The sequence below is a fragment of the Panthera pardus genome, unplaced genomic scaffold (genome assembly GCF_024362965.1).
Source record: "Panthera pardus isolate Hobbes unplaced genomic scaffold, ASM2436296v1 HiC_scaffold_8, whole genome shotgun sequence".
Taxonomy (NCBI): domain Eukaryota; kingdom Metazoa; phylum Chordata; class Mammalia; order Carnivora; family Felidae; genus Panthera; species Panthera pardus.
The window spans coordinates 156,561,798-156,581,955 of NW_026527013.1; the positions used below are offsets into that span (position 1 = coordinate 156,561,798).

Consider the following 20,158-nt stretch of genomic DNA (forward strand, 5'->3'; position numbering starts at 1 on the left):
CCCTTCAGGAAAGGAAACGAGTAGACCGACAGCAAGGAGTTTGCGTTGTGTTTCTTTTGCTTTGTCTGCGTTATCTTTCCTGGGTTGTGCCTCTGTTACTAAATGACTGATATATAGGGCTTAGTATTGGACAAAAATGTTTTTGTATATATTGCCTCATCTAACGTTCCACATATTTGCAAGTATTTATTATTACAGTCGTATATACCAAGGTGGAAAAAGAGGAGGAGACAATTGTGGGTTACAGGTTGAGAAAGTGACAGAAATAAAATCAAGCCCAGGGCTTCCAAATCTAAATTATGTGCCCTTTACAACAAACCAGGCCTGAATTAATTTAAACTTGTGGAATGTTATGGTGAGCATTGTATTTTTATAGCTTTCTTTGGAATGTCATGATGTTTTCTTAGATTCTCTGATGTTTACCTGCATGGGTGTATTTACTCATTGTCCCTGTTGGTAAATAAGAAATATTATGAGGAAGAGGAGGAACAGGAAGATGAGAAGACACTTGTTCAGTACTCCGTACAGCAATCTTGATTCAGAAATTTGAGACTCAGTCGCTGAAAAATGGCAAGGAGATGGCTTGTTTGGCTTGTTCCTTTGGCCCCACCAGGCGATGGAAACGTGGCGCGATGATGTGGTGTCCCGATCTTCCATTCCGGGCAAAGGCTCGGTGGCAGCAGCTTCGCTGTGTTTTTCTGAGGAAAAACACAAAGGTATAGACAGTGAATCTAATAATAGAGAGCAAAATCTAGAGCACATATGGTATCCTCGAATAAGATGAGATGAGAAAATGATGTATGCAAATATGCTTAGCATAATGCCAGCCACATAATAGGTTTTCAATGAATGTGATTCAATATGAGATTGTATTTCTTTCCTAGAGTTCCCTACTTCATACCTTGTTGATTAAAAAAAAAAAAAAAATCTCTCCTCTGACTTTTATTACCATGGTCTGATGGGGAAAAATGAACCAATCTACTAAGCTACGTACCTGGGAGCCCAGTACCCAGCCCCTCCTGGGTCCACACCCCCTCACCCAGTGTTCCTGCAGCCATCCCACAGTGCTTCCCTAGCTCTACCCAGTTGGAAACTCTCCACTGCAATCCCTCTATTTCCTTCACTTCTGCACACGCAAAGTGATTGGAGCTTTCTGAGGGGATTGTCAGGAGTTGCTGGATGATTGGGAATGTGTTTTTAAACACCTCTATTGAGTTTTTTTGTTTTTGTTTTTTTGTTTTGTTTTTTTTGTTGTTTTTTAGTTTTATTTATTTTTTGAGATAGAAAGAGAAAGGGAGAGAGAGAATCCCAGGCGGGCTCTGCGCTGACAGCGTGGAGCCCGAAGTGAAGCTTGATCCTGTGAACCGCGAGATCATGACCTGAGCTGAAACCAAGAGCCGGACGCTCAGCCGACTGAGCCATCCAGGCGCCCCTTCCTTTATTGGGTTTAAGAAGAAACCTGTGAGATCCCATATCGTGGTGGGAGCATAGTGGGTGTTATGTTCTTCATTTGCCTCTTTATTTTATCCACCAGTTCCCAGGACTGTTGCACCCCTGATCGTGGTATATAGGTCAGCACATTTTGGCCTCCTCCTAGGAAGCGTTTCATAATCTGCTACCACCAACACTCCCTTTATCCCTCATGCCCTCTGGAAGGTGTATGATGAATGTTGGGTGGGGGCTGTTTGAGGATCTCAGGAGGGACGAGATGGAGGGATGTGAAGAGAGAAAAGTTAGAAGAATAATCACCGTTTGAAAAATGGGAAATCTGAGATGATGATTTTTTCTAGAAGAATGATTAAGCCATTTTAGAAACATGACTCATATTTGACTTCTGCCCTTTTTCCTCCAAATGATTATGAAAAACACATACTTGGAAGATTTTAATAAGATTATGAGTAATATTAGATCATTCTAATTCCTGTTTATGGAGGACAGCAGTCCAATACTTAACTGCAAGAGGAAAATGAATCTGTGCTTCTAGGAAGCACTGCTGTTTACAAAAACCAAGGAGGATTAGTTTGGGTATATTCACTCGTAGGCCTCTGCTTGTTATCTTCTCTCATTTTTTTTTCTTAAGATTTCATCAAAGTTGTATATACATCTAGTTTAAAGAGCTAGATATTTCCACCATTTGTTTTAAGTTTATTTATTTATTTTGAGAGAGTGCATGGGAGGGGCAGGGTGAGAGAGAGAGAGAGAGAGAGACAGAGCGAGAGAGAGAGAGAGAGAGAGAGAGAGAGAGAGAGAGAATCCCAAGCAGGCTCTGCACTGTCAGTGTGGAACCTGATGCAGGGTTCCATCTCACAAACTGTGAGATCATGACCTGAGCCGAAATCAAGAGTGGGATGCTTAACTGACTGAGCCACCCAGGCACCCCTCTGCCAGTTGTTTTGAAAAACAGTGGTTCTTGTTCCCATTCTCTTTCAAACCGCTCTTTCCCAAAGCAGCTGCTTTCACTGCCTTTAGCTGTGTGTGTGTGTGTGTGTGTGTGAATTATATGCTTGTACTGCTACTTTTGATTTCTCAATCTCGGGCATACTTTCCACTATAGAACATGAAAACATAGTTCTTCTTCACCCTGTTTCCATGGCAGACCTTTTCCGTCTCACTTTTCAATGTAGTTTTATTGCAGTGTTGGCTAAATCGATGTTCAGTATTTGAAGTGTTATGACTGTCACATAATAAGAAATACACATTTGGTCCCTGCCTCTGGTTTCTGACACAGACCTACTAAAACCCTTGTAATTTCCTGAGTGTAGGGGTGCTAGGAGCATCTTTTGTTCCAACATATAGTCTTTGACCCCAGTTCCTGAGCAAGAGCTTCTAAGACCCTTGGAATCTCAGGAGCGATCGGAATGTTCTTTTGATGCAAATGACAAGACTGTTGGCTGGCAGCCCCTACCTTCAGAATATGGAGCTGGTGCCAGAAAGACCCAGACTCCTCTACAACGTTGGCACTTGCAGCCCCACCTCAAACCTCTGGAGACTGAGTCAATTACTGGTGGTCCATGATCTAATCAGTTGTACCTCCATAACCAAACCACCATAAAAACCCTAATCAAGGAGTTTCTGAGAGCTTCTTGGTTGGTGAACACACCCAAATGCCAGGTAGTGAACCCCAGCTCCACAGAGACAGAGAAATTCCTGCACTTGGAACTCTTCTGGGTCTCACCCTATATATATTTTCATCTGGCCATTCATCTAAATCATTTGTAATAAATGAGTAAATATAAGAAAGTATTTCTGAGTTTTGTGGTATCCTAAATCAAGTTATTGAACCTGAGGAGGATGTGTGGGAAACTCCAATTTAGGGCTGGTTGGTCAGATGTACGAGTGACAACCTGAGGCTTGAGACTGGCATCTGAAGTGGGGTGCGGTCTTGGGACTGAGCCCTTAACCTGTGGGTCTGCATGAACTTTGAGTAATTAGTGTTGGAATTGAATTGTAGGCACCCAGTTGATGTCTGGAGAATTGGAGAATTGTGGTATGAGAACCCCCCCCAACCTCCACCCCCAATTTGGTGTCTGCTGTGCGTAGAGAAACAAGTTTTCTTTTAAATGATGAGGTAAATGCTATTCATGGTGGACCTGTGGATTCCACAATTACTTTTGCTGTCCCTACAAACTTTTTAAAAAAATTTTTATGTTTATTTATTTTTGAGAGGGAGGGAGAGACAGAGCGTGAGCAGGGGAGGGGCAGAGAGAGAGGGAGACACAGAATCTGAAGCAGGCTCCAGGCCCTGAGCTTTCAGCACAGAGCCTGACGTGGGGCTCGAACTCACCGACTGCGAGATCATGACCTGAGCAGAAGTCGGACACTCAGCTAACTGAGCCACCCAGGTGCCCCTTTCCCTACAAACTTTTGTTTTCTGTTGAGTTCATAATTGCCTCATTACATTTGCTTTTAGCTTTCAGACTTTTCATCGGTGGTCTAAATCCTTCTCAGCAATTTTGGAAATGTTTAGTAGTCTAAGATTTTATTTGCCTGAGAGCGTCTCTCGTGGGGCCTCTCGTTTTGTTCCAGTTTGGAATTGCCCCTGATGCTTGGTGCACCTCCCTTCCCCCTGAGGTCAGCCCTTCCAGTTAGTGGTCCTGGGGACCACCTAGGCCTGTCTCCCTTCCTGGACCTTTATCGTCTGTACTCCATGCCTTCCTTTATCGTGATACCCTCTAGCTTCGGAGGAGTGGTTCCCAGGGAAGGATTACACAGAAAGTAAACTGTGTGAGACTTTGCTTATCTGAAAAGTCCTTATTTTTTCCTTGTACTTGAGTGTCCAGATAGGAATTTCTAGGTTAGAGATGATTGTTGCAGTGCCTTCTAGCTTCCAAAGTTACCTTTTAAAAGTCTAAAAAATACTCGAATTGCTAATATTTTGAAAGTGGTGTCTTCCTTACTTCTTGCCCTCCCAAGAAGCTTCTAGGATCTTCTCTTTGTTTTGTTTTTATTATTTTTTAAAAATATTTTTTAAGTGTATTTTTTTTTAGTTAGAGAGAGTGAGTGGGAGAGGGACAGAGAGAGAGGGAGAGAGAATCCCAAGCAGACTCCACACTGTCAGCGTGGAGCCCACCTTGGAGCTGGAACTCTCAAACCCACGAGATGATGACCTGAGCCGAAACCAAGAGTCGTCCGCTCATCCGACCGAACCTCCCAGGTGCCCCAGCTCTTCTCTTTATGTTCGGTCTTCTGAACCTTTATGGTGACCCAGATACTTGGAGGGCCCTTTTAATAGGAAAGCTTATGTCCTGTAGTTCCGGGAATTTTTCTTCATGGTTATTTTGTTGACGAGGTTTTCCCTTCCATTTATTCTTTCTCTCCTTTTGGAATCTCTGTTAGTTGGATACTGGGTATCCTGGATTAGCATTCTCTTTGTTTTTCACCTACAGTTTTTTTTTTTTTTTTTGGCTCTGCTTTCTAAGATATTTTATAAATTTTATCTTCCACTTTTTTAAATTTAATGTTTACTTACTGATTTAGAGAGAGAGAGAGAGAGAGAGAGTGCGTGAGTGGGGGAGGAGCAGAGGGAGAGAGACAGACAGAGAGAGAGAGAGAGAGAGAGAGAGAGAGAGAGAATCCCAAGCAGGCTCCACGCTCAGTGCTCAGTCCTGAGCTGGACACAGAGCTTGATCTCCGGACTGAGAGATCACGGCCTGAGCTGATACTAAGAGTCGGACGCTTAACCGACTGAGCCACCCAGGTGCCCCTTATCTTCATCTCTTATGTTGAGTTTTTTAAAAAACTTTTTGAATGTTTATTTATTTATTTTTGAGAGAGAGAAAGAGAGACAGAGTGTGAGTGGGGGAGTGGCAGGGAGAGAGGGGACAGAGGATCCGAAGCGGGCTTTGCACTAACACCAGAGAGCCTGTTTTGGGGCTTGAACTCACGAGTCGTGAGATCATGACCTGAGCCGAAGTCGGACGCTTAGCTGACTGAGCCATGCAGGCACCCCTCTCATACTGAGTTTTTAATTTCAGATATCATGTTTTTTATTTGAGAGAAATTTTAAAAATTAAAAAAATATTTAATATTTCTTTTTAATAACATCTTGTTATATTGTATGGTTGTGTTGGAGTCTCTGAACTCTCTGAGAATATGGATTTTGGGGAGGAAATGTTTTTTTCCTCCACGCATTGATGGTTTCCCCACAAATAGCTTTTCTGTTGCTTTATTTTTGTCTTATCCCCCACCTTTTCTCGGATACTGCAGACTCAAGCTGAGTGAATGGAAGGGCTGAGTAGAGACTGTGAACTTGTGAATGGAACTTGTTTGCTCCAGGCTTCACTGTAGAGTGAGTGGCTGGGCTAATTATTTGAGGAATCTCTGATTATCAGTGTCTTTAGATCGTCCTCTTGGAATGCTTGGATTCTTAGAAAAGTCTACACTCATTTCGTGCCTGGAATCGCCTGGAATCGGAAGGCCCGGGTGGTGGTGTTCTGGAAGCCAAGGGAGGGAAGAATGTTTGTTTAGCTGATGGTGTCTGTTTTCAGTGCACCCTTGCCTCAGATGTGTTTGGTGTTCACCCAGAAGATCCTGTTTTGTCCTTTCTGGAGAATAACCTCCAGTCTTTCCCTAGGGCTGGGGAGGAGTGGTTGCCCAGTTATGCAAAAGGGGAGAAGTGATCTGGGAATCTGAATCTTAAACTGACTTACAGCCAGTGCTTAGCAGTTTTTCTCCAGAGGCACCTGGTACTGAAAATCCTGAGTAAAAGTCAGGTTAGTTCTTGACTTTTCCTTCTGTTTACATAGGATTTGGTTTTCTCAGATCTGCTACGTTTTTGGCTACTCCTCCATCTACTTTCCAGTGTTGTTTTTTTTTTTTTTTTTCTCCCCTCATTGTGTTAATATAGATTGAAGACTTGAAAAGTAGTTTCTAAAAATCTCTGTACAGTCAATTTAGAAGAGTTTGGGGAGGGGTGAAAGAAGATGCAGGGATTTAATGTCTTTTCCTCTTGATGACCTTTGATCTAGGACATCAGCTCCAAATTTGCTTTTTGTAGTGGAGTCCTATCTTATTATTTGTTTAAGTTTATTTATTTTGAGAGAGAGAGAAGCAGTGGGGAAGGGGCAGAGAGAGGGGTGGGGCACAGAGGATCCAAAGCAGGTTCTGTGCTGACAGCAGCAAGCCACAAAATCATGACCTGAGTCGAAGTCTGATGCTTAACTGGCTGAGCCACCCGGGCACCCCTGGAGGCCTGTCTTTAACTGAGATCTCACACAGAACTTGTGTGTGTGTGTGTGTGTGTGTGTGTGTGTGTGTGTGTGTGTACATCTGTGAACTAGATATAGGTAAAGCTGCTCTGTTGGAAGTGGAGGTGAGAGCCTGTGGCTGCACTTCTCAGTTCTCATCTTGCCCCTTCTCTACCATGAGAACGCCCTGCAAGGCATGGTTTGCAAACCTCTGATTGAGGAATTGAACATATCTATCCCTCTAGCAGATGTTGGACATTTGAGTGAAGTTTATGGCATTATGGAAGAGCATTGATTTATCCCTTTAGAGATTAATTTTATTGCTCCTCATTGCTCAAATGGTGCATGTCAGAGAAAAAAAAGACTATTCTAAGATTTTTTGAACTTGAATAAAATTGGACTCTGAACCTCCTTGCAGGCTTTTTTTTTTTTTTATGTTTATTTATTTTTGAAGGAGAGAGAGACAGAGTGTGAGTGGGGGAGGGGCAGAAAGAGAGAGAGAGAGAGAGAGAGAGAGAGAGAGAGAAAGAATCTGAAGCAGGCTCCAGGCTCTGAGCTGTCAGCACAGAGCCTGACGCGGGGCTTGAACTCACCGCGAGATCATGACCTGAGCCGAAGCCAGATGCTCAACCGACTGAGCCACCCAGGTGCCCCTAGGTGAACTTTTTTATAAAAATAGCTTTAAAATGCTATTTTTTTTTGTTTTCTGAGGAAAGTGCATAAATTTACCTGAAAATTAAGCAATATTTAATTATTTTTTCACATTTTGATAATTGAAGATGTAAGCTCTCAGATTTACTTTTAGAAAGCTAAGATTCCGCTTTACACTGGATTGCCACTAGATTCAATGTTTCACTGAAGAATATTTACCTGACTGAATGAGTGAGAAGGGGCCTGTGGGGCCAGAAAACTATTGGGAGTTTATTATGCATGGAAATCATGATTAAATTCGTGCATGATTTATCTTTGTGTTTATGCACAGTCTAGCCTTTAAAAACATTGTTATTTCCTTCCTGCTCCACCTTTCCCTGGCACAGGCCATGAATTACCTGTCGAAACCATGGAAGAATCTGGAAGTATTTGCACACCGCAGGTCACTCAAAGGTCCAGTGGGGAATGGACACCAAGATTGACAAATGCTGTTAAATGAAATATGTATTTTCACGTGTCAGTAAGGTGACTCAGCGCATTTTTTAACGTAATAAGAAAAAAATAAAAAAAACCCCTCCCTAATGAACAGAAGCCAAAACAATACTAGTGTCGAGTCAAAATGAAGGAAGTGGAAATAGGTCTCTTCAGAATCGTCCTGCCATTATGTGTTGACACCAGCATAATTTCACAGGGGACTCAGGCATCATGCTAAAGTTTTTTTGCCAATTGTGCTACAGAAAAGGATTCATCAGTTTTATTTTCAGGCAAGAGACACCTTTAGAAAACAGAAACGTGATCCAAACTGGTGAGAAACACCTCGTATTTCGACTGGGGTTGCACATCGGAAAGACTCTCAAAAACAATGAAAAGAGTTGTCTTGCTTGTGGCCTCCTTTGGAGGCCGACTCTGCATGGGACGCGGGACCTCTCTAGGATGCATCTTGTGGAGCCCTGAGAGGTGGATGAAGGGCTGCCAGTGGAAGGAAAGGCACCCTCTCCACCTGCTTGCAGAGGAGTGTGGAAACAAGAGAGAACGTCACCTTGTAGTGCCATCAACCGTAGAAAGGGAAGCGTCCTGAGAAAAACCAGTTCTGGCACAGGATCTGCTTTGATGACTGGGGAAGTCCTGAGGTTGACTGTGAGCGCGCCGGGGACACTCGGTTACACGTGATCCCAGCAGGGCGTGTGTGCCATGGCCTCAACTTGCTTCTTGATGACATCATGAAGCCGGCCTTTCACCAGAGGATTCCAAGAAGAGCCACAATATTGTGAAACGTGCAGGAGCCATTCAGGGCTGCCGTCTTCAAGGAGAAGCCTGGGGAAAAACACGCAAAGAACTAAATCAAGTCACTGAAGCCGTGTTGCACAACCATTGATCAGAGTGGATTATCTGTTCTGTGGCGATATTTTGAGAAAATGGAAGCAGCCCTTCAAGTAAATGCCATATTTGAGACGGAGCCAAACCTCTTTTCCCTGAGGTCTCTGTAAATGTTTATCTTCGCCGTTACTGTCTTTCATCTTTCACAGTAGACCTCTCACTGTGGAGTCTTGAAGTGAGACCATGTCAATTGTGAGTGGCCTTGGGGAGGACCATGGCTCCAGGACCTTTGATATTGGAAGGGGAGACTCCTTTCCCTCTTCCTCTACTTGCACCTCTGCTTCCTTCTACCCTCCTCTCTTCCTTCTTTCCCCTTGGCTCTTTTCTTTTTTCTTTAAAAAAAAACTTTTTTTAATATTTATTTATTGTTGAGAGACAGAGACAGAACATGAGCATGGGAGGGGCAGAGAGAGGGAGAGACACAGAATCCAAAGCAGGCTCCAGGCTCTGAGCTGTCAGCACAGAGCCCGACACGGGGCTCGAACTCACTGCGAGATCATGACCTGAACCAAAGCCGGACAGGTAACCAACTGAGCCACCCAGGCACCTTCCCTCCCTTGGCTCTTTTCTTTTTCGTGTTCCTAAGCATTCTTGCCCCTTTAAAACCCACCTTAGTTGGTTTCTTCTTCATTGCTCCCTGATCTGAACCAGTGTCCCTGTGTGGTTGGTGGTGGAGACAAAATGTAATGTGTGCAACCACCTTGTAAATGGCAAGGTGTTCCTAACAGGTTGCTTGTTATTCTCTTATTGTCCCCTCCCCACCAAATCCCCACCCAGTGGGCTCATTCTGAGCTCCTTTTGTCATCCGGACTCTTGCTTCCCTGCCTCCTGTTGTGTCTGTTCAGGATCTGCTCTCCCAGTTTCCCTTCTCTTTCTCTTCTTCTCACGACTTACCTTCTTTGGAAAAGAGTTAATTTTGGTTTGCCGAGCACATTGAAGCTAAGACATTAATGGCTAACAGATTTGATGCTAACATGTCGGGGAAGGTCACATTTTAACTGGAGACTCCTCAAACTTCAAAATAGAGCCTCCAGTGAAATTCTGGGCAGCATGAACAGTCAGTGGAAGAGAAAATGAGCCTTTTCCTGGTGCTTGTGCATATGAAGAACTTCTTACTCCACCCATTCAAGATTTGGGCCTTAATGTAATGTGTACAGGCTACTGAATAAAATACCAAACAGGGACATGAAGGGTCCAGGAAGTTTTGGTTGGGGGAGCCAAACAAGGATTAGAGCATCTTTTAAGGAAAAGTTAGGAAAGAAACAGTATGGTTAAGAAATAAAGTACAAAGTATGAGTATTTTCAATCACCCCTGGAGCCTCTCTTCTGTTAATATCTCCCTGCCTTGGACTCTGGTAAGGAACAGGCAAATACAGGTTAGGCAAATAGACACAGGGAGTCATTGAGCTGGGAGTGATTCTTACGCCAAGAGAGATCACAGGGATCCTCTTTTCAAATCCTGGGGGACTGGAGGTGTTTGCTGGCAGGTAGGCTTTTGCATGAATCCAAGGAGAGAGCTCTCTGGATCCCTGGTCTCAATAGGGTGGCTTGGCCAGAGAAGCCGTTTTTCCCTGTGGATGCATCCCAGTTTGATCAGAACCTCCTGGAGAGGATGCCCTCACCTGCATTGATCTTCACGGTCATCTTCTTCCTGGAGTCACTGGCTGCAATGTTGCAGAATGGCTTCATGGTTACTGTGCTGGGCAGGGAGTGGGTGCGATGCCGGTTGCTGCCCGCGAGTGACATGATTGTGGCCTCCTTGGCTGCCTCCCGGTTCTGCCTGCATGGGTGGCCATCCTGAACAACCTCTTCACCTTCTTTGATTTTCGTTCCATAATGGACTATTTCAGCATCCTCTGGAGCTTCTTCAACACTCTCTCTTCCTGGCTCACCGCCTGGCTTGCTGTCTTCTGTGTAAAGACCTCCATCTTCTCCCACCCTGTCTTCTCCTGGCTGAGGTGGAGGATTTCTCAGTCAGTGCCCAGGCTGCTGCTGGGCTCCCTGCTCATGGCTGGTCTGGTGGTCATCTCATCAACCATTGGGACTATATTTCCTGTGCAGGTGACTGCCTCCCAGAATTCCCAAGGAAACAGGACCCTGGCTGATAGACTACAGAGCTATTGGCGCTTTTTTCATCCTCATGCAATGCTTATGTGGTTGATCCCATTCCTTCTGTTCTTGGCGTCCACGCTTTTGCTCATGTGCTCCCTGCATCGGCACTTGGGGCAGATGAGGGATCATAGACTGGGTCCATGTGATCCCAGCACCCAGGCTCACATCATGGCCCTGAAGTCACTTTCCTTCTTCCTTGTCTTCTATACATCATATTTTCTGTCCCTGATTGTCGTTACTATGAAAATCGCAACCTTCCAGGGTCACTGGCGCTGGGCCTGGGAAGTGGTGACCTACACAGGTATCTGTCTGCACTCCAGCATCCTGATGCTAAGCAGCCCCAAGCTGAGAAAGGCCCTGAGGACCAGGCTTTGGAGAGCTCTGGACAAAGGCGGGTTTATCTCAAGTTATCAGTATCAATTACCACTACCAGTAGATAAGCCTGTAAGTGGCTAGAACCCCCAAAGTTTGGGCACTGTCCTTTTCTCTTTTCATTTCCTTCTTACTTTCCTGTTCCTTCCATGCTGCATTAGCTTTTTTTGTACCCTGTTTTGTTCCTGCACTGCTCCAGGTCCCCAGTTTGGGTCCGAAACCCCTGTGGGCTGGGATGGTGGCCTCATTGCCTCACAGACCTCTCGTACCTTCTGTATGAGCAGCCATAACAGATTTTTCCAAGCATCATTTTGGTCTGTACCTCTTTACAGAGACCTGTAATGGTTGTCGGTTATCTCTGTGGTCAACCTGAAGTGTTTTTTAATGGTGGCATAGATTGTCTCACACCATCCCACACACCACTGCCCTCCTTATTACTGCTCTGCTGTCAGCTCGGTCTCTCCACTCCAGCCCAGTAATTTGGCCCATCTGGAACTTCCTTCTTTCCTTTGTCTGCCATTCTTGGCCATTCCCTTCTTTTGTGCCCTGCTTATGACTGATTCCACCCAGCCTTTTCAATGTGGTCCCATGAAAGGCTGAGGGTATATATGAGTTTTGTGCCATTCTAGGCCCTGCCCATGATTTTGTGTGTTTGCTAAATGTTTAATTAAAAGGAATTGTCTGATGTGGAAATGCTTTTAGGTTTTGGCCAACAGAAGACAGAGAAGGAAAACAAAATAAATTTGCTGTAGTTCTTAATTTTGATAATCCTGCCTTTCCTCTCTCTTCACCCAGGAGGTGGGTCCTGAATGCCAGTGCCTAGCATGGTAGTCTCCACATTGGGTGTTTGCCTCTCTGAGTTGTGTGCACAATGATCCACTGAATGTGCAGAGAAAAGTGGGGCAACTCTAATTTGCATTTACTTTTATTTCATCCTTTTAGTTCCTGTTTTTTTTTGTGTGTGTATATTTTATGATATACAGAATGTATTAGTAAAGTAGTACATGCAAGTAATTAAATAAAGGCACATATGCTTGGATGCATGCTCATAAACTTTTTTTTGGCTGATGGAATTTGCTTTAGAAATGTATGGAGACCAAAAAACTAGAAAAGGGTTGGGTAGGGGCAGTGAAGGCAAGAGCATCAGGGGTGTCTGTCTCTGCCATCCCTTCTACTCACCTGGAAGCATCTGGAAGACTGCCTTTCCCCGTGCAGAGCTCCAGAACTTTACTGAATGTCTTGGGTGGGGAGGGAATGGTGGTGCAACTCCCATGTCCCGTAACATGTTCACAGCCCTTTGAGTTAGGCCAGGTCTCGTGGGCTTATCTCAGGACTTCTTGATTGGTTGATGTTCTTAGCCTCCCTCTCCTAGCTTTTAGCTCTGAAGAGTCCCCCAAACATTTGGTGGCTCCCATCTTGACCAAAAACACAACCCAGTAGCTCATCCTGATTTTTGAGGGTTTCTGTGAACTCTTCCCGGCCTGCCTTTTCATCCTGGTAGGCCACCATTCCCTTAGCCATAGTCAGACTTACCAGATTATTCCTGAGACATAACGGTAGCTCTACCTCCTTCACTGACTCACATCTCCTTTACAACATACAAGACGGCGTCTTTGTTGTCCCGCAGTGAAGCCTCTGCTGCTGCTGCTGCTGCTGCTGCTGCTGCTGAGCTCTTCGAATTCTTGGGGTGGGAATAGGAGGCTGTGTAACATTTCCAACTGCAGCCTGGGAATCCTCCCTTTTCATCCCTGTCAGAGAGAGTCCTGAGGTACGTGTTTCCCACGTAGAGAATGTACTCGGGATTCCTGCCCGTACCACCCCCATGATGACACATATAAAGACCAGCTGTGAAAACTTGCAAATTCTCAGATTTGGCTTCCACCTTAGAAGATAAATTTGAATGTGGGAAAATAAATTGCAACGAATGAAACCAAAAAGCACAAACAACAAAAGAATCACCATAAAACACTTTGCATATTTATATACAAACGATTATTTACCTATTGGATTAACTTAATCTGCAATAAGATGTGGCCAGTTAGTGTTGTGGTTGATGACTGGTACGTGAAAACACTTTGAGGGCGGGTACCTAGTTTACTGTTGTAGCTCCAGTGCCTTTCACAGGGTCCTTATGACATAGGAGATGCCTCATGAATTGTTGTCGAGTGAATTAAAGGTTAGCACACGTCCTTCCCATAGTATAAGCTATCAAAGATGGAGGTGGTGGGTGGGAAGGATGAGATTCCATACTGAGAGGTTTGTGGCTGGCCAGACTCCGGAGCTGTGAACTCAAAGTTTGCCCCATTGCTCCAAGGTCCAATAGGCAATGGCCAAATGTCAGCCAGGGGAATAAGGCTAACGAAGAGAGCAGTTGGGAATTTTATCTCCTGAACATTTGCATCTTCACAGAAGGACAGGGTGAACAAAATACCTTAGTTCCCCATCTCTCCTTTTTCCGGGAACCTAGTATTCACCATAGCAAGGGCTCTGTGTTGGAAGGAGATTTCCACCTGTGTCTTTGTCCCAGGTGGACTGGAAAGTGGAAAGAGATGTGTTTTCTGCATTCTAGTCTCCCTTTGTAGGGTTCTGTGCATGGAACTGGAAGGACACGGTGCTGGCCAGAAGAGGGGTGCACTATAAAATACTCCCACAGGCTCATGTTACTTGACCCTGAGCCTTCAATACATACTGCCATATATGACCCCAAACTATTTCTGCTTGCCTGTCTCCCTGTAGACACATTAATCAGCTAAAATTCACCTGGATAAGTAAGTACTCCCTTAATTGCTGGGTGTTTTTTGTTTGTTTGTTTTGTTGTTTTTTTTTGTTTTTTTACTCTTTGAAATCATTCCTATGAAAAATATAATCTTTGCTTATTCTGCCTTCCTCTGGCCAAAGTAGATGGTCCAAGATTTGGTGCTCTGACCTCTGCTGCATCCCTGATGCTCTCCTGACCTTTCCTTGGACTACTTGTCCCTCCACAGGATGGATGGAATGACAGGTGGTTATTGTAATAACAGTTGTCATCATCACCCTAATTCTGTCTTGTGCTGGTGCAGATTTATAGTAGAGAGATATATCCACATGTATTTGTGATCCATATATTTTATAGGTGAAGAAAGAGGGCTTCAGAAATGTTAAATGACTAGACTGAAGAGCCACAGATAGTGATTGTGACAAGACTCAAAATGTGGTCTCTGACTTCAGCTGGGGATGAAGGAGATCAGAGTCAAGAATGTGTTCTAACTGTGGCAGAGATCCCTGGTCTTAGAATCAGCTTGGGTCTCGGTCTTTCTTCCATGTAACTGTGACCTTGGCTGAGACTCTTAATCTATACTTTGAGGCCTCATTTCTTTCTTGTATAAAATTATTTTCATGTTTTATTTCACTCTAAAAACTGAGATTCTAGTCATAGATTCTTGTTCAATCTTGAGTTAGAACAGATGATACTTGTGGCTCCTGGGTGGTTCAGTCAGTTAAGTGTCCAACTTTGGCTCAGGTCACGATCTTGCGGTTTGTGGATTTGAGCCCTGCGTCAGGCTCTGTGCTGACAGCTCAGAGCCTAGAGCCTGCTTTGGATTCTGTGTCTCCCTCTGTCTCTGCCCCTCCCCCACTCATTCTCTGTCTTTCTCTGTCTCTCAAAAATGAATAAAAACATTAAAAAATTAAAAAAAAAGAACAGATGATACTTGGGGCACCTGGCTGGCTCAGTTGGAAGAGCGTGCAACTCTTGATCTTGGGGTCATGTGTTTGAGCCCCATGTTGGGTGTAGAGCTTTACTTTAAAAAAAACAAAAAAGGGGCGCCTGGGTGGCTTGGTTGGTTAAGTGTCCGACTTCGGCTCAGGTCATGATCTCACGGTCCGTGAGTTCGAGCCCCGCGTCGGGCTCTGTGCTGACAGCTCAGAGCCTGGAGCCTGTTTCAGATTCTGTGTCTCCCTCTCTCTCTGCTCCTCCCCTGTTCATACTCTGTCTCTCTCTGTCTCAAAAATAAATAAACGTTAAAAAAAATTAAAAAAAAAAAAACAAAAAAAAAGAATAGATGACACTTTTTGCATCTTACAGATGGTGAAATTGAGGCTCAGAGGGGTTAACACCATACTCAGTAACTCATGGTGGGGTGGGGGGGCTTGTACCAGTTCCTGCCTTGGTGCCTTATCCAGGATTCTTTCTGCCACATCCCATTCGTTTCATTGCTATCCTGGTAGGGGTTCTCTCATGAAATGCCACTTTAAAGGTCACATTATAAAATGTCGTAACAAAAAAGTCACCTGCCTGATAGTATATAATTGTCTGCTATGTTCTTTTTGATACTGATGTTCACCACAAGTTCTAGGACTTGGACCTCTTTTGGTAGAGGTTTAGCTCATTTTTTGGTCTGTCGGGAGGGTATTCCGAAAGCACCTACTTCATAGGGTCACAGTGGGAACTAGCACGATGGAAAACATTTAGAAAAATGCCTGGAATGAACAGCCAGTTGATGGATGTGAGCTCTGATGGTCGTTAGGTGTTAGCTTAGAGAAGTAGAACTTTCTGTGTAAGGGATGCTAAATGCAAGTGCCTGCCTGATATGGTGTTCATGCCCGTGTTGACATGGGCAGAGAGTGGGCAGAGGAGGGGCAGGCAAGTTCAGGGGCAGGCAGGGGGACTTTTGACACTGAGCCTTAGCAATATTTGCATCTGTTTTGAGAAGAAGAAACCTCTTTACCCTCAGGAGATAACCCGTGTCCTCTACACTTGGGGGCAGCTAGAGGGGTAAACATGATGTAGGAGCTTCCAGAACCACCCAACAGGAATAGACCTCGAAGTCTTGGGACCCATCTAGTGCACAGGAGAGATGAATGGAGATGACATGATTCCAGGATCTCCAGTGACTGATAAGAGAGCCATCATCTTGGCTATCGTTTTATTATTTTTGTGCCTGGTGGCAGCAGTGAGCAATGGCTTCATCACTGCAGCTCTGGACGTGGAGTGGTTGCTACAGAGAACACTGTTACCTTGTGATAAATTATTAGTCAGCCTGGGGGCCTCTTGCCTCTGTCTGCAGTGGGTGTGATGAGGAAGACCATTTATATTTTCCTGTATCCAGAGGCCTTCCCATCCAACCTTGTACTGCAGTTCCTAGCCTTCTGGCGGGACTGGCCATCTTACGATTCTCCACCTACCTAGCTCAGTGTCTTCCATTGCATGAAAATTGCAACCTTCACCCTCCCCATCTTCCTCTGGCTAAAATAGAAGGTGTCTGGGTTGGTTGCATGGATGCTGTAGGGCTCTCCAACTTGAGCACCATCTTATTTTCATAGGCAACCAGAGCTTGTAACAGTACTTTGTAAGGAGAAGGTTGCAATCTGGGAATGCCATTGAGAATACCGTAAGACCATATGAGAAATTCTACTTCTTCTGTTTAAAACTTGTTAGCTGGACAGTCGTTACTGCTGTCTTCCTTTTCGACATGGTTTGGTCATGTCTCTGGAAAGACACACTAAGAAGGTCTGCCTGTCCATTGTGGCTTTTGTGAGCCCAGGGCCCAGGCGCACAACCAGGTTCTCCTGGCTCTCATGTCCTTTTCCGTCCTCTCCACCTCCTGTTTTCTGTCACTGGTGCTCAATGCTGCAGGTGTTTTTCCATTTTGGGACCCTAGCTACTGGGTGTGGCAGGCAGTGATTTATCTGTGCTCAGCAGTCCCCATCACTGCACTTGAGCAACCCCCGGCCGAGAGGTGTGGTGGAGAGCGGCTGCTGTGCAGGGTGCTGGGCATCGTGAGTTGCGATTGATGAAAAACCTCAGAAACACTAAGGCAGAGGGCATGGTGCAATGGGACATGGCTTCTTTAAATCCCTTTGCCACTTTTAATGTTCCTTTCCTCTCTGCTACGTTTCACGAGGAGAATGACTTCTATGAAATAGGATTTCAAGGTGGGATCGAAGGTCCTGAGATAATGGGGTAGCGTCACTGATGTACAACCCAGCAAGTCTGTGGCCAAGGCAGCTGTGTTCCTTGTGGGGCTTGATGTGGCTAGAGTCAGGAAACTTTTTCTTTCCCTGTGATCGGTCTCTTGGAGGGTAAAATTATCCTTCTGGAGACTGGATGCGAGGATCCTGACGCACCATTCAATTTTTATCTGTTGAGTCAGACTGGAGAAGATATTTGGAACCTCAGTTTTCCTCTGGCTTCATGCTGTAAACCACCTTTTCTTTTCTTTTCTTTTCTTTTCTTTTCTTTTCTTTTCTTTTCTTTTCTTTCCTTCTCTTTTCTTTTCTTTTCTTTTCTTTTCTTTCCTTGTCTTTTTTCTTTTTTCTTTCTTTCCTTTCCTTTTCCTTTCTTTCTTTTCTTTCATCACTTAACTGTTTTCCAGCCATCTACTGCAGTGAAGTCTTCCTTCTTCTGTGCAAGAGTTTCTCATGTCTGAACTCTCTTCACAGAGCGTGGGTCTGGTTGTGCCTGTGTTTGGCAGTATGTGTTATCTAGGATTTGTATGTTTGCAGATGACCTTTGGAGATCCCTGTGAAAGTTAGGGGGTCATGCTTTATATATTGCTTATGTTCTCCACAGTGGCCTATTCTGTTAGTCTGTTTCATAAATGTTAAGGTCCACGAACCCAGATGTGACTTTTGTTTATGCTGATATTGGGACCTTCTGAAATTTTTGACTTGGGAAGGTTCATCTATAGCTATATGACAAGATTTAAGAAGAAAAGACTTGGGTTTGGTTTGGTGAAGAATGCAGGCTGCTTTTCTGCCTTCCATAGATCTTTTTAAACCTTCCTTAAGCTCAGTTACCTCTTGAACCATTCAAAGTAAGGTCCCTAGCCTTCCCTCTATTGGCTTTATTTGATTTTTAAGGTTTATTTATTTTGAGAGAGAGAGAGAGAGAGAGAGAGAGAGAGAGAGAGAGAGAGAGAGAGAGAGAGAGAGAGAGAGAGAATGAATCCCAAACAGGTTCTCCAAGCTCAGCGCAGAGCCTGACACGGGGCTTGAACTCATGAACCATGAGATCATGACATGAGCTGAAATTGGACCCTTAACCACCGGATAGTACCATGAACATTTCAAACTTAGCAAGTCCACAGTGGATGTCCTTTCTCTCCTCTTCGTCTTCCTTCCCCCCCCCCCCCCCCCACCAGCCCCCTCTACTGCTCAGCTGGATCTATTTTTTCTATTATTTATGTCCAGTACACCAGGCTTACCACCTCTGAGATAATTTTCTCTCCCCATCTCTGCTGAGCCCTTGAGTCTAATCAGCAGCTTATCTCCAGTAGCTACTTCTGCAAAGTCTCTATTATCTGTCCCTTCCTTCCCATTCCCATGGATTCTATTATTGATTAGGCTGTCCTCCTCTCTCACCTGCGCTGCTAAAATTTCCTCTTCACCTCTTGGTCCATTACACTCTCCCTTCCCCCCATCCCAGTCAAAACTACCATTGCCAGATTCATCTCTTGAAGGCATAATTAATCATTTCCACCCACACTCACCGCCTCTCAGTGCCTAGACATGAAGCACAGGGTCCCCAAACCTGGCATTCACGGACCTCCACAATATGGCAATAATTTTATCTTCCTTTGTGTTGATTCTACGAGAATTCTGTTTTGTAGAAAAATCGAGATTTTCATTGTTTCCAACATACCTGGAGTTCCCTCCCTGATGTACTGAAAGGTGATCTCTTATCCCCACATCTACCTGTGAAAATCCTATTTAATTTTTTCCCCCTATTTAACCTTTAAAGGTTAATTCCAATGACTTCTCTTCCAGGAAGCTTTTCTGGTTTACTACCTCCCAGGTTTTGATCTCTCTGACCTTTGAGGACATATTACTCAGTTGTGACATGAATTCTGTTCTGTGGTGGTATGATCTGTATTCATATCTTATACTCCCTAGTATATTAAAAATTACTTTTTAATGTGTATTTTGTTTTGAGAGAGAAAGTGAGCGAGCCGGGGAGGGGCAGAGAGAGAGAGGGAGACACAGAATCTGAAGCAGGCTTCAGGCTCTGAGCCCGACATAGGGCTCGAATTCATGAACCTTGAGATCATTACATGAGCTGAAATTGGCCACTTAACTGAGTCACCCGGGCGCCCCGTCTCCCCAGTATGTTTTAAAGTTTTTGAAAGCATGGCTGCCTTACACTTTTCTATGTGTTCCTTGAAGCACTTATAAATACTTGATACACTGAACAGAATAATTCTCTTGCACCTGGACCCAGCCCTAAGCACATGGATTTTTGTCTGTACATTTATCTCTGGGCTACCTACTACATTTTAATACTGATGTTTGAGCTGTATTTCCTTCACTATCTGGCCATCTCATTTTTGGAGGTCAGCCTTATATTCTGTTTCTCTTTGACCAATGCACAGTGTAGAAATAATAAATGAGTAGGTGAGAGAGTAAGATATGCCTGATTTTGTGATGCCTTTACTTTGCTTCTTTCTTGTACATTTACATGTTGCTAAGCAACTGTGAATGACTAGCTCAGCGCCTTCCTATGGGAATCTCAGTGAAGTGCCACTTGTCTTTGTTACTGACCCAGTGTCTCTTTCCAGAGAGCCTTGTATAAGCTAATCTTTGTTCCTTCCTCTTTTCACATGTTAGCTAGGAGAACAGAACATCTACCAGAATCTGACTGATCTCCCCACGGGGACTAGTTCCCCTGGAGCTTGAACACACAGGGAAACATTAAAAGAGTAGCAGTTTGTTGTATTTTTAAAATGCATAGTTATCTTATTATTATCATCAACTTTTGCCTATAGTCTAATTTCATCCTGCATTATGCTGATATTAATAGCAATCATTTATGAATGCCTATTTATTTTATTAATTAACTTATTTTTTGATTTACATCCAAGTTAGTTAACATATAGTGCAACAATGATTTCAGGAGTAGATTCCTTACTGCCCATTATCCATTTAGCCCATCCCCCCTCCCACCACCCCTCCAGCAACCCTCTGTTTGTTCTCTATATTTAAGA

The 20,158-nt window shown here is 44.2% G+C and overlaps 1 protein-coding gene and 1 pseudogene across 1 annotated transcript; one reads left to right on the plus strand and one right to left on the minus strand.

Annotated features, from left to right (window-relative positions):
* The window catches only part of LOC109269190 (olfactory receptor 2F1-like), a 334,098-nt pseudogene that overhangs the window by 284,290 nt on the left and 29,650 nt on the right, over positions 1 to 20,158 (minus strand).
* Positions 16,034 to 16,987, plus strand: TAS2R60 (taste 2 receptor member 60). Its single transcript, XM_019453069.2, is given in 6 exon segments — positions 16,034 to 16,241; positions 16,244 to 16,456; positions 16,459 to 16,488; positions 16,491 to 16,649; positions 16,652 to 16,696; positions 16,699 to 16,987. Coding segments are annotated over 6 exon segments (927 nt in total). The 3' UTR covers positions 16,971 to 16,987.